At 51.2% G+C, this 14,312-nt stretch overlaps 1 protein-coding gene across 4 annotated transcripts in view; it reads right to left on the bottom strand.

The window, feature by feature from the left end:
- WWC3 (WWC family member 3) overlaps nucleotides 1-14,312 on the bottom strand; it is a gene marked incomplete at its 5' end in the record, with an annotated part of 116,025 nt that overhangs the window by 65,182 nt on the left and 36,531 nt on the right. For all 4 annotated transcript variants that reach the window (XM_079765421.1, XM_079765420.1, XM_079765422.1 and 1 more), the window contains 2 exons: nucleotides 5,436-5,639; nucleotides 10,327-10,436. In XM_079765421.1, coding sequence (XP_079621547.1) covers nucleotides 5,436-5,639; nucleotides 10,327-10,436 — 314 coding nt within the window. The remainder of the gene's footprint in view (nucleotides 1-5,435; nucleotides 5,640-10,326; nucleotides 10,437-14,312) is intronic.

Genomic DNA, 14,312 nt, shown 5'->3' with positions numbered 1-14,312 from the left:
GATGTTTCTCTCTCATCGATGTTTCTAACTCTCTATCCCTCTCCCTTCCTCTCTGTAAAAAAATCAATAAAATATATTTTTTTAAAAAAGAAGGCAAATAGAAGAACATGTTAGCATGAAGACAGTAGGAGAAAACTCTACAACATGGAGTTGCAGAAAACGTACTGGGACTAGGTACCAAACCACTAGCTCCCCGGTTCACACAAATCGAGTCGGGTTCTTTTAGCCTTATGGGGACACGCATGCTCAAATCTCCGTTCCAGCAAAGCTCCTAAGTCTGCTTTGGTCAGGGGCAAAATGACCTAGATACTCTTAGATACCAGATGGTACAATATTAACACCAGATCTTTTCTCTCCACCGAATGGGGTTTTGCTCTGGTGATTCCCGTAACTCAGGGAAATCTGTGAAGAGTGTGGGCAAGATGCACTTCCCCCGCTCCCACCCTCCCCTGTCCCCTTCTGCTCCAATACTGGAAATGGCTGTTCTAGTTCATTCTTCCGTTCACCATCATGGCCTCACTCCCCCTACAATCAGCCATTAGGGGTAAATCAGGTCCCCACCATTTAGTGTGTACCAGCACCAGGTGCTACCTTTAGTTTAGCAACCCTACCGTGGGCCACGAGAAGGTCACAAAGCAGAAGGTGCTCTGCCTTCCACTTGCCCCATGTAGTGTTGCAAAACAGTCCGATGACTTGTCAACTTACAACCGGTCTTTATTTGCAGATCACTTGAACAATGGGGGGGCAAGGGGTTCCAAAAACCCCATTGGCTCTGTGAGCTGCCCATGCCGTGTCTAGGAAAGAGTACAGAGCACTGAAGGCTACGTGCACAACCAGATCTGGGTTCAAATCCAAGTTCTACCATTGGCTGGGCATGTAACCTTGAAGAAGTAATTCAGCCTCTCCAACATTCAGTTCCTCGTGTGTCCAATGGAGATAACGCCACGTGCTTCACAATGTTGCTATCATAACCATGCCCAGAACACTCTAGTTCGCTAAAAATTGCCTCTCTTAGCTTAAGTTATCAACAATGAAGGAATTATGGGAAATGAGCCCAAGTGTTATTCTGTTCCTGGGACCAGAGCAAGGGCGCGCCTCCCCGCTTTAAATGACCAGCACTGAGGGCGAGCTGGGCTATGAGGCCTGTGCAGCCGACTGCAGCCCGGGATGCTACAGATCCTACCGCCAGCAGCTCCCGACGTGAGCCCAGACCTCTATAGGTGACATCTGTTAGATCTGTGGTCGGCAAACTGCGGCTCGCAAGCCACATGCGGCTCTTTGGCCCCTTGAGTGTGGCTCTTAGGCCAGCTTAGGAGGACCCTAATTAAGTTAATAACAATGTACCTACCTATATAGTTTAAGTGTAAAAAATTTGACTCTCAAAAGAAATTTCAATCGTTGTACTGTTGATATTTGGCTCTGTTGACTAACGAGTTTGCCGACCACTGTGTTAGATCATGATGATTCAAGGCAATAGGACCACTGTCTTGAACTTGATCCCGGGGCCAAAAGTAATTCATTTGAGTCACATCTAGGAGTTTTTCTCATTGTAACTGGCAGCTCAGATTAAATGGCAAATAAAAGAGCTTGGGTCAAAGCCCCAGGGACAGCAGCGGCCTGATGAACCGCTTGGGTTCATCCTAGACTCCATTCTAGAATGGTCTTTGGCCCAGGACCCGGCAAGACCCACTGGCCTCTCCAGCCCATCAGGCAGACAGGCCCGATCTGGCCTCCAGGGCAGCCCGCACGCACAGACGCGGAGGTGGCGTCTAGGCAGGGGCCCGTGGTGGTCGGGAAATGGCGTCTGAGGGGCATGTTAGAATTTCAAGTGGACACTACAGTCATCTGTTTCCTCTGCTGAAGGTTTCTCCAGACGCCACTTCGAAGACAGCATCATCGGAGCAGCTTTTCTCCTGGGCATCCATCAAATCCCGTGGAGCATGGGGAGGGAGGGACCCCAGTGCGGCTCCCCATTGGCCCCAGTGTGAAGGGGGTGCACAGCCTGGAAACCGAAAACTGGCCGCTGCCCTGACTGGTTTGGCTCAGTGGATAGAGCGTCGGCCTGCGGACTGAAGGGTCCTGGGTTCGATTCCGGTCAAGGGCATGTACCTTGGTTGCAGGCACATCCCCACGAGGGGGTGGGCAGGAGGCAGCTGATCGATGTTTCTCTCTCACTGATGTTTCTAACTCTCTATCCCTCTCCCTTCCTCTCTGTAAAAAAATCAATAAAATGAATGAATGAATGAATGAAAGAAAGAAAGAAAACTGGCTGCTGAGGGATATCCCAGCTCCACAGGACCACAGGCTCTGAACCAGGCCCGAATCCTCTCGGTACCCACGAGGCTGGGCGGGCTCCTCCCTCGCTCCCTCCACTGGGTGTGCAATCTGCGGGCTGCAACAGGTCCTCCTCCATTTGCACTCGCAAGGGCTGCAGTCCTGAGTCCCCAAGCTCACTGGCTGCACTGGCACAGGAGCCCACAGGCAACTTTTCCTTCCAATCACCGGCCAGAAACTTCCCTCCGAGTTGCCCTGCTCCCTCCTTCTCTCCCTAGCGTTCTCGGAAACACTGGCCGGAGAGCCTCTTTGGAGACCCAACCACAAGGGACCATGGGGCAGGTGAGGTGCTACTGGAGGAAACTCTGTTGGGTTGAATCATATGAAATGACCAATATTCAGCCCTTTTGAAGCGACAGAAATGACCATTTTATGCGGTTCAACCTAGCTTCTCCCGAGCAACTTTCGGAAAGGTTGAGAATCGCTCACTCAATGTTCTCGGAAACAGTGAAAAGCCAACACTTCCACCACGTGTGACTCCGAGGCACCAAGGCCATGGGCTGCCCATCCTATGAGATCAGTTCAGGGGGACCATATGCTGGGCCATAAAAGTCATCTTACAAGATTTCAAAAAACTGAAATCTTACATAGTGTCCTCTCTGACCTCAATGGAATTAAATTAGAAATCAACAGCGTGACATCTTTAAAAAGCCCCAGCAGCTTACTTTCGCAGAACCCAGGGGTCAAAACCTAAATCACAAAGGAAATGAGAAAGATCCTGAACTGACTGAAAAGGCAAACACCAGACTTTGAGGGATGCAGTTAAAGTGACACTTAGAGGAGAATTTCTACCTTTAGAGGCTATGTGAGAAGATCAGAAAGGTCTGAAATCCATGATCTAAGTTTTCACTTTAGGAAGCTAGAAAAAGGAAGAATAAATTAAAGCCAAACTAAGTAGAAGGAAGAAAATAAGAAAAGAAAGCAATAAAATAGAAAATAGACAAGAAATGAGGGGGGGGGGGAGGTAAACCAAAGCCAGGTCATCGCAAAGATAAATAGAGCCGATAAAAGCGTAGCTCCACTGACTGAGAGAAAAAAGGAGGCACGAATGATAAATATCAGGAATGAAAGAGAGAGGACCCCACCGCAGGACCTCCAGGAATTAGAAGAATTATAAGGGAGCTTTGCGAAAACTTGACAAACTTGACTAATTCCCTGGGGGCTGATTCCAGCTCCTGACCTGTTTTTTAAACTTTTATCGGAACAAGCCACACACAGGGTCTCTGGCCGCTCCTGCAGTGAAACAGGGCTGAGCGGTTGCCCCTGAGACCATGCGGCCCACAAAGCTGAAAATATTTACTCTCTGACCCTTCAGAGCGACGTTTACTGACGGTCAGATTAGATAAATAGACAGATTCCTTGAAGCACACAAATACTGGAACCGCTTCAAGAAGAAAGAGAAAATCTGAACAGACCTGTACCTCCTAAAGGTACCGATTTTGTGCTCCCAGCATTCTCACAAAGAATCCCGGGCCCCAGTGGCTTTTCTGGTGAATTCCATCGCATGGCTCAGGAAGCACTAAATGCCAGTCCCACACAAGCTCGTTCTGAAGAGCGAGGCGGGGGGAACGCTTCCCGATTCATTCTGTGAGGACAGTGTTATCCTGATACCACAATCCGAGAACGACCTTACAAGAAAAGAAAAACTGGAGATCGACAAAGAAAGCTGGCATGAAGGTGACTCACTGCATTCTGATGGGCAGTTAAACAGAACAAAAAACACACATCTAGGACATACCACTATCTGAAGAATGAGAGAACACAACCTGGAAACAGCATGCCATTAGACCTGCGGCCCTGCATTCTCGCAAGGCGCGTGGTCAGCGGCCACGTTCAATTCCCGTGCCAGGTGGGGGAGAAGCCCGCCGCTGTCTCCTCCTGCGGCTCACTCACCTTCCACAGCAGCTGCCGTGAGAGAGACCCAGGGCCCCGCAGCCCTAGCTCCGGTCTGGGTAAAAGCTTTGACCAGGTCCTAACGTTCAGAGCTGGGCCACCAGAGCCAAATGCCTGGCACTATGGCCGGCATGGCACAGGTAGGTCTTTCCACGAGTCCGCTAGACTCCGGTTTCCAGACAGCAAAAGCGGCTGCTACCAACTCTAACATTGTCCCCCAGCTCACCGGCACCCAGGCCAGCCGCGCCCGTGGCGGCTGTGAGAGGTGGCAGCTCTCCGGGAAGGGGCTGACTGGTCAGCATCAGAATGCCTTGACTTCGAGGCTGGGCCTGGTTCGTCCGGTACCCAAGGATCTACTGAGCACAATGAAACAGGGCCTCCTCCGCAGCCTCCCAAACGGAGAGGGCTTCCCTCCACGGACCCCAGTGTGTGTCCCTCTAGCTTGAGGGGCAGAGAGAGTTCCCCGATTCCCTGCGTTATACTGAGTTCCTCCACCCTCGGCAGCGGCCCAAGAAAGGACCCTACACAGAGACAGGTACTCGACATGTGGGAAGGTTCCCGATCTTTCCATCCGGGATCAACAGAACCATGGGTGGCTTTCCCGAGGCTCAGCGACCCAGCACTAATGCACAGGTCTCCGCGAAGGCCTTTCCCACGCCGCCAAACACGAGGCTGTTCATGTCACTCCCTGCAATTGGTTTATTCCCCTCTTCCCCCCCTGAATGTAAGCGCCATGAGGGCAGGGGCCTTTCCTCTGTTAGGCGCCACTGTATGCAGTGCCTGGGCACAAGGGAGGCACTTGGTGTTTGCTACAGGAGAGGCTAGCACAGTGGTCGGCAAACTGCGGCTCGCGAGCCACATGCAGCTCTTTGGCCCCTTGAGTGTGGCTCTTCCACAGAATACCACGGCCTGGGCGAGTCTATGTTGAAGAAGTGGCGTTAGAAGAAGTTTAAGTTTAAAAAATGTGGCTCTCCAAAGAAATTTCAATCGTTGTGCTGTTGCTATTGGCTCTGTTGACTAAGGAGTTTGCCGACCACTGGGCTAGCGGATGAGCCTCCGATTCCAGGGCGGCACACTGGTGACCTACAGACACGAATAGGAAACTCTGAAGCGGCCTTGCCCGAGTGAAGTCTGCTGTTTGCAGATAACCCAGCGGAGAAATGGCTTTGAAAGTCACATGTGTTAAGCGGACGCGTCAGTGAACTCACAGCTGGCGTACGAGCGGCTGTCGTCCTCACACATTTTGTGCAGATGCTGGAACTCCTCCTGTGCCAGCTCGAACCGCTGCTGCTTAATCTGGTAGATTTCTTTCTTGGCATTGAGAGCCTCCTGGGCTACCACTAAGTATTCTTTCAACATCCGTTCCTGCTCTCGCCTCCACTGCTCTCTGGGGTCCTCGATCTGGGTGAGCTCTGAAATTAAAAGCAGAAGACGTGAGTGAAATAAAACAGACACACACACAAAGAATGTAAAGGACTTCAAAGTCAGATCTCTAGGTTGACCAACAGTCAGGCGGCTATGGCACTAGTGAGTATGAAAATGAATGACCAGGCCCTATCGGGTTTGGCTCAATGAATAGAGCGTCGGCCTGTGGACTGAAGGGTCCTGGGTTCGATTCCAGTCAAGGGCACATGCCCGGGTTGGGGGCTCAATCCCCAGTAGGGGGCGTGCAGGGGCAGCTAATCAATAATTCTCTCTCATCATTGATGTTTCAATCTCTCTCTCCCTCTCCCTTCCTCTCTCTGAAATCAAAAAAATATATTTAAAAAAAGAAAGAAAATGAATGACCAGGAGGCATGCTATGAAGTCTACATAACAAACCTTCCTACAGTGTGGATCATCTTCTATTTTTTTTTAATATATATTTTTAATTTATTTCAGAGAGGAAGGGAGAGGAAGAGATAGAAACATCAATGAGAGAGAATCATGGATCGGCTGCCTCCTGCAAGCCCCCTACTGGGGATTGAGCCCACAACCCGGGCATGTGCCCTGACCGGGAATCGAACCCTGACTTCCTAGTCCATGAGTCGATGCTCAATCAGTGAGCCACCCGGGTGGGCGAACACCTTCTATTTTTATACGCACAGTTACAATGAGGAGAAAGCTACACAGAAGTGAAGCTGCTCACTGGGCAGGGGAAGACAATGCGGACCATTTTCACACTGCAGTGAGATGTTGGCAGAGATGAACCAAATGAGCTCATGACGGTCAAGCTCACAGACTTCCAGCCCCCCGCTCACCAACCTCCACTAGGGTGCCTGGACTCTGCTGCCCAGACCTGGCCTGCTCCCCTCCCCCTCGCCCTCCCGCACCAGACCGTGCAGCCCTGCATTCCCCATGGACGTGCTGTCTCCTCCCGCCCACCAACTCCCACTTCCCATCTGCTTTCTCTCCCTGCAAGCTCCCCCGGCTCCCCCTCTCCCCTGAGCGCCCATCTTTGCTTCTGCACCAGGACAGCGCCGAAGTAACTGAGTCCTTCGCCCGAAGCAGAGCTCATTCTCAGGTAGCGCCCTTTTGTTCCCCAAACGGAAGCCCAACCAAACCATGACACCTTTGCATTTGATCATGCGGCCCCTGCTCTGCCCACCAGGAAACCCTGTCCCCTTCCAGGTCCCTTTGCAGGGACACCTCTTTCTGAAGCCTTCCCTGCCTCTCAGAGCACATACGTCCCTATGCAGTGGCTAGGACTGCGGTTCCCACGCTGAGCACGTAATTGTTTCTCTATTTCTTTGTTTCCCACATAAAGCACAAGCCCCCAGAAGGCAGGCACACAGCGTCAGCCATCTTCATATTCTCAGGACCCTTCATCGGTCTGAAACCCGGAAGGCCATCAATTGTTGAATGAGGAACAGGAGGGGCAGTCTGCTCCGAGGACAGAGGGCCACAGGCCCGACGTCAGAGCCTTAGACTAAGCGGGCAGGCTGAGCAAATGGACAAGACACCCCGTCTCGGGAAAGGCTGGTGGAGGTTTCAACAGAAGTAAGAAGTGGGAAAGGGTGTCCAAATTCCCAGTTCCCAGACTATGGCGGCTCTGTTGCAAGGCTGACATATTGATAAACATATGCAGGCCGCTAAGAGGCAAAAGAAAATAGGAGAGCGTTCATAGGAGAGAAAGGCTGATCAAACCCTCCACCCAAATCCTAAATAAATATGCAGAATCCCAGCCGGCGTGGCTCTGTGGTTGAGCGTGGACCTATGAACCAGGAGGTCACGGTTCGATTCCCGGTCAGGGCACAGGCCCGGGTTGCAGGCTCCATCCCCAGTGGGGGGCGTGCAGGAGGCAGCCGATCGATGTTTCTCTCTCATCATTGATGTTTCTACCTCTCCTCCTCCCTTCCTCTCTGATATCAATAAAAATAAATACATTTTAAAGAAAGAGTTGGGTTCTCAGAAGCAAGTGTTCTGAATGGGGTCTTCGGCCCCTTATGTACAAATTATTACAACAACAATAACCTTCCTTGTTCCTGGGGGGAAGGTGGGTTCTCGGAAGGTCCCAGAGGGAAGAGGTGGGGACCCGCGTGCCCCAGGTGCTGCCTCATCCCAGCTGTGCTCAAGGAGGCGTTCAGAAAGTCCTAATGTCTAGAGTGTCCCGTGGAGTCCCTGAGGGTGGAGACCGGGTCTCACTTTCCCCGTCCCCAGGGCCCCAAGAGTGGCCGGCACAGAGACGCGCTCTCTGACACCTGCTGGGACTCAGCACGCAGCCCAGCCGCGCCGAGCCGGGGGGGCACGGAGGAATGAGCAGGCTGAGTTTACAAGAGACGAGCCAGAACAGGTCCCGGCCTCAGCGGCAGGCAGGCAGGCAGGCAGGCTTTCCAGAAAGATTGTGTAAGGCAGATGCCTATGCTGTTCAGTCATACCGCCGGGCCCCAGGAGGCCAGGGCCTGCGGGTGAGGCCTGGTGTGCGCAGGCCCAGAGCACAGAGGCCTGGCGGAGCAGCCCTCGCCTCTGGGCGTGGCCTTCCCCTGTGGGAACTGCCCTCCCCTGTGGGAGTGGCTCTCCCCTGTGGGAACTGCCCTCACCTGTGGGAGGGGCTCTCCCTGTGGGAACTCCCTCCCCTGTGGGAACTCCCTCCCCTGTGGGAGCTCCCAGCAGCACCTGGAAAAGCAAGCTCAGACACCCCAAACACACACAGACTCGAGGTACCGGGTCAGCCAAGGTGATGGATCCACCTAGAAGCCCTCTTGCCACCCAGATACCTGCCTGGAGGCCGGGCCGGGCCTCTCCCGGGTGCCCGGTCTTTGGGTAAGAGCCACACTAGAGAGCAAGGCCGAGCGCCACGGCTCAGAAACTCCACTGCCCCGGGACTGACACGGAAGCCTGGCCGGTCAGAGTTCTTTCTCTTTTTTTTTTTTTTTTTTTTTTTAGTTCAAATTTTTTATTATCTGATTCGGTGAACATAAAATTAAATTTCAATAAATAGAATTAGAACAAACACAAAAGGGAAAGAGAAAATAACGATTAAAAAAACTGTTTAGTAAAAATGTGCATTTCAGATAATGTAATTTCTAGAACTCATTTTCTTCCATTGCAATTGAAGGGATTGAGGTGAATTAGTAATTCTCGGGTTAGACCAGCGGTCGGCAAACTCATTAGTCAGCAGAGCCAAATGTCAACAGTACAACGATTGAAGTTTCTTTTGAGAGCCGAAAACCGACTTCTGCGCATGGGCCACGCAGTTTCAATCGCACTGTACGTGCGCGCCCGCACGTGGTATTGTGTGGAAGAGCCACACTCAAGGGGCCAAAGAGCCGCAAGTGGCTCGCGAGCCGCAGTTTGCCGACCACGGGGTTAGACCATCTCTATGCACACTCTGGATAAACAGCACCCATAGGAGTACTCTGAAGCGTTTGCGGTGCTAAATGAGCTTGTTTCTTTCCTGTTTAACCATCTGACCCGGAGTGGACAGACAACAATGCTGCCCTCCGCCAGTGACGTGTATCCAAACCGCTTCTGAGTTTTGTTTCTTATTTTCCAATTAGAGTTGACCTTCAGATGGAATATCTGGGTGGGGGACCGTTCTCTGAACTACATGGCTGCCAATCAGGTTTGCCATCAGGAGGTGAGTGGGCAAGGAATCAATCCTGGAGGCATCCCCGTGGGCCGACCACACTAAGGGGACACGCGGCGCCAGGGGACCGGAGTGCGGACCGAGCTTCAGAGTCTCCTGCGGGGGCATGCTGCACCCTCGGGCGCTCCCAGCCTGCCCCGCAGTTAACAGACCAGAGGACAGAAACACACGCAGGGGAAGCCACGTCCCCGGCAATACAAAATGACAATGACAGAAACGCCAGAGTGAGAAAGTGTGGACCTCAGAGGGACCTGGGTCCCCAGATGACTCCCCATTGAGGAAGGCTGAGAAAGAGGCAGAAAGGGTGGAGGAGGTCTAGAGTGAAATGGGGCCCATGAAGCAGGGGGCGTTGCCCTTGGCACTCCTGACATTTGGGGTCGGCTCCTTCTCTCGTGGGGCCGTTCTGTGCCCTGCAGGAGGGTTAGCAGTGCGCCGGCCTCTGCCCACCTGCGTTATGCGTGACACTCCAGTATTACCAGATAATGGCCCAGTGTCCCTGGGAGGCACAACCAGCCCCGGTGAGAACCGCTGCTCTGAACAGTTCTAGAAAAAAGGCTGATGTGGTCAAGGCCCACCATTTTAGCCGGAGTCTGTACACAGAGATCAAAATGTGTTGGTGTATTCAAATTAAACATATAAGCCAAAAGGAAGTTAAGGTAACCAGGTGGGCAGTTAATTGTACTAATAACATGTAAGCTGTAAGCTCCACTTTGCAATAACCAACCTTCTCATTGTGAGAGATATTCTAGTTCCAAACTGCCTGGGAAATGTATGCCTTATATTAGAAATTCAAACCCTCCATTAGACGTACGCACGCAGTCCCGAGCAGCATACAGGCATGGTAGCTACATAACTGCTTCACTTCTTTAAGGACTTGACTAATGAAAACTTCAGCTTCCATGTCTCAAATCCAGTTGAATGCTGCACTGGACAGTAAAGATCGTTTTGCGCTACAAAAAGGGTTTAGCGTCCTTGAGGTCACCATGGAAACTCCTTCACACGTAACGCCTCCAACGTGGCGCTCTACTTACTGTTTATGTGGTCCATGTAGTAAATTCCAATTTGTTTATCATATACCGTTTCCCATCCTAAAGGAAGCTCATCCCCAACACAATCGGCAAAGGTCAGGGGCTTTGTTATCCTGCAAGACAAAAGGAGAAAAGCAAATTTCAGAAGCAGGTCAATTCCGTGTGAGTTTGCCGAATCAACTCTAGAATCAGGTTTTAATGCGTAATTATATATTATCTAATTGACTGGTTTTGCCCCAACTTTGGGTTGGAAAATTAAATCACCGCTTTGCCTAAGCAATAATCAGTGACAACATCAGTACACTCATGGTTAAAAGCATTATTATCTCAAAGTGCAACTTTAAGTACCAGGGAAACAGATATTGAAAGTTACAGAACAGGTAAGACAAGCATCTTCTCCCAAGCAGCGTGTTTAATGAGGTGATGACAGCGGAATGTGGCTCGTCCACAGCAGGACGGCAGCTCCGCTTTGTTCTTGTGCCCTGCGAACTGCCTCCCCCCCCCCCCCCCCCCCCGGGCTGTCCATCCATTTCAGCCTCCATCTACCCCAAATGGCCTCTTCCTATGACCAGTGGTCCTAAGCTAGGGAGTTAAATATTAACTGACCAAATGCAAAAATCTAAACGGGCATCGTAACCGTCGGAGGAGATGCCTACTGAATACTGCCCGGGCACCCGATGCAGTAGGAATCAGGGTGGCCAAGGGTCCTTGGGTTTTCATTGTCGGCAGCCCTCTCTCCTTGAAGAGAAGCCGATTAAAACCCACGGTCTGACACAGATAGATGAAGGAAGGGTTTCCAGATGGGCTTCTTTATAAGGAGAACGCCCCCTCCCCCTCCCCCGTCCCCCACGCCGTGATCACCCTGATTGACAAGACAGCTCTGGTAGAAAACGGGCCACACCTATCATTGTCTGAGTCGGGCAGCTATCTACTCGCAGTCGGTATAAACGCGCGCTGCCTGGCACGCCCGGGAAGCCGATAACCTGAATCTCACTCACTCGAGTCCTCCCACATGCTCTGCTCCCGTCCCTGCCCGCGGAGAGTGACGGCCAAGGCCCACAAGCCCGCGGCAGGGTTTGAACATGTTATTCCCCCAAACTGGTTGGACGACGGGGCTGCGTCCCTCCCAGTGACATTTAGAAGCTGAGGAACACCATCAGAATGGCCCTGATCGGCATGGCTTTTTAAACACGTGGTTTTAAGAAATGAGAGTCAACAGCAAGACAAATATACAGAAGCTACAATGTGCCACGGACAGCCTCCCAAATACCACGCACTCAGACCCCATTGCAAGAGCGGATTGCATGCGGGTCCCATCCCACGACACAACGCCCACAGCGCGACTCCTTCACGGGGCGGCAGTAACAGCAGGGGTCTGTGTGTGATTCCGGTCCTGGATGGCACCAAACTGCCCCCAAACGAGGCTACTTTATACACTGAGTTCCGAGCACATCTCTGCTATGCTAGATTCACATGTAAGCCTACAGCCGTGGTCGGCAAACTGTGGCTCGCGAGCCACATGCGGCTCTTTGGCCCCTTGAGTGTGGCTCTTCCACAAAATACCACGGCCTGGGCAAGTCTATTTGAAGAAGTGGCGTTAGAAGAAGTTTAAGTTTAAAAACTTTGGCTCTCAAAAGAAATTTCACTTGTTGTGCTGTTGATATTTGGCTCTGTTGGCTAATGAGTTTGCTGACCAATGGCCTAGAGCAAGATGCCCAAGCGCAGGCGCATTCTAAGCACGTTTACATATAGGACCTCACATTTACATATAGGATCTCACTCAGGACCTCACATTTACATAGAGGATCTCACTCAGGATCTCACATTTACATATAGGATCTCACATTTACATATAGGATCTCACTCAGGACCTCACATTTACATATAGGATCTCACTCAGGACCTCACATTTACATATAGGATCTCACTCAGGACCTCACATTTACATATAGGATCTCACTCAGGTTCTCACATTTACATACAGGATCTCACTCAGGACCTCACATTTACATACAGGATCTCACTCAGGACCTCACATTTACATATAGGATCTCACTCAGGACCTCACATTTACATAGAGGATCTCACTCAGGACCTCACATTTACATAGAGGATCTCACTCAGGATCTCACATTTACATATAGGATCTCACATTTACATATAGGATCTCACTCAGGACCTCACATTTACATATAGGATCTCACTCAGGACCTCACATTTACATATAGGATCTCACTCAGGACCTCACATTTACATATAGGATCTCACTCAGGTTCTCACATTTACATACAGGATCTCACTCAGGACCTCACATTTACATATAGGATCTCACTCAGGACCTCACATTTACATAGAGGATCTCACTCAGGACCTCACATTTACATATAGGATCTCACTCAGGTTCTCACATTTACATACAGGATCTCACTCAGGACCTCACATTTACATAGAGGATCTCACTCAGGACCTCACATTTACATATAGGATCTCACTCAGGATCTCACATTTACATATAGGATCTCCTCAATCAGCGAGCAGGTGGGAGACCTGACCTCACAGCACTGCTGAGCCCGGTTCACTCACTTTACAGTTCAGAATTGTTATACAACTATTGAAAGTTCATATTTTTCCATTTTCTGTCCAATAACCAACACGGGTAATTATAACAACACTTCTATACTCCTTGCTCCAAAAACCAACAAACCGATCCCTCCACCATCTTGGTGACTTTTATCCTGGCTTGCTATACAACCCACATCTCTGATTCCACTTCCCTCCTCAGCAGAGCACGGAGCTGACGTGAGCACCCACAGAATCGGTTCCTCAGAGCGAGCCACCGGCCTGTGCACCCACAGAAACACGACCAGGTCCCCGCTGTTGGTCTCATCAGTGCTCAGGGCCCACATCTGGGGGGGCCCGTTTACCCTCCTGACGGCAGCGTGGACAGGGCGGGGTGAGCCTGGCTCTGAGACAGAAGAGGTGAGCTGGAAGGCGAGGGCCCACGCGGCGCGGGGGCAGCCGACAGCTGGGAGGAGCACACACCTTGTGGCCCTGGTCCTCCTGGATCGCTGGCTCCGGGGGAACCAGCACCAGGCTGTGGGGACGCCCCAGCAGCTAGTGTCTACCCAAGAGAAACAGGAACACGTCCACACAAAAGCCTGTCCGGACCAGCCTGACTCACCGCAGCCACAGGGGAAGCAGCTACTCGTCAGGGCCATCAGGGCTGAACGGGTACTAAGACGTGGCCTATCCACGCCGGGGGTGTTATTTAGCCAGGAAAAGAATAAAGTGCTAAAGAGAAAGGGCGGGCGGACCTGGAAGTCACTGGGTGAGTTAAAGAAGCCACGTGCTGTGTGCTTCCATCCAGGAGAAATGTCTGGAATATGCACATCCATAGTGAGAGAGGAAACCAGTGGTTGCGGGGGGGGGGGGGCACAGAGGGGAGGGGAGTGAGTGCTGGTGGGTATGGGGCTTTCTTTGGGGGTGATAAAAAAGTTCTGCAACCATGCCGAAACCGGTGTGGCTCAGTGGATAGAGCGTCGGCCTGCGGATTGAAAGGTCCCAGGTTCGATTCCGGTCAAGGGCATGTACCTTGGTTGCGGGCACATCCCCAGGTGGGGGTGTGCAGGAGGCAGCTGGTGGATGTTTCCCTCTCATCGATGTTTCTAGCTCTCTATCCCTCTCCCTTCCTCTCTGTAAAATATCAATAAAATAAAAAAATAAAAGTTCTGCAACCAGATAGTGGTGATGGTGACACAACTTTGTGAGTATACCAAAAACAAACGGTCTGCTTTAAACGGTGAATTTTACGGTATATGCAAATTATATCAATTTGTAAAACTACGAGTAAAGGAACAGCTCTGTGTATAAAGCTCGTAATCTGTATTTATAATTACTTCTCTCAAAAGATTCCCAGAAGTAAATCTACAGGGTCCCGGATGGGAAGCTCCCTTCTCCATATCTTAAATTTAATGTAAAGGATCCAGACA

This window comes from Cnephaeus nilssonii (assembly GCF_951640355.1).
Source record: "Cnephaeus nilssonii genome assembly, chromosome: X".
Classification (NCBI taxonomy): Eukaryota; Metazoa; Chordata; class Mammalia; order Chiroptera; family Vespertilionidae; genus Cnephaeus; species Cnephaeus nilssonii.
Note: the sequence above shows the minus strand (reverse complement) of the source record. Positions and strands in the feature narration are given on the sequence as shown.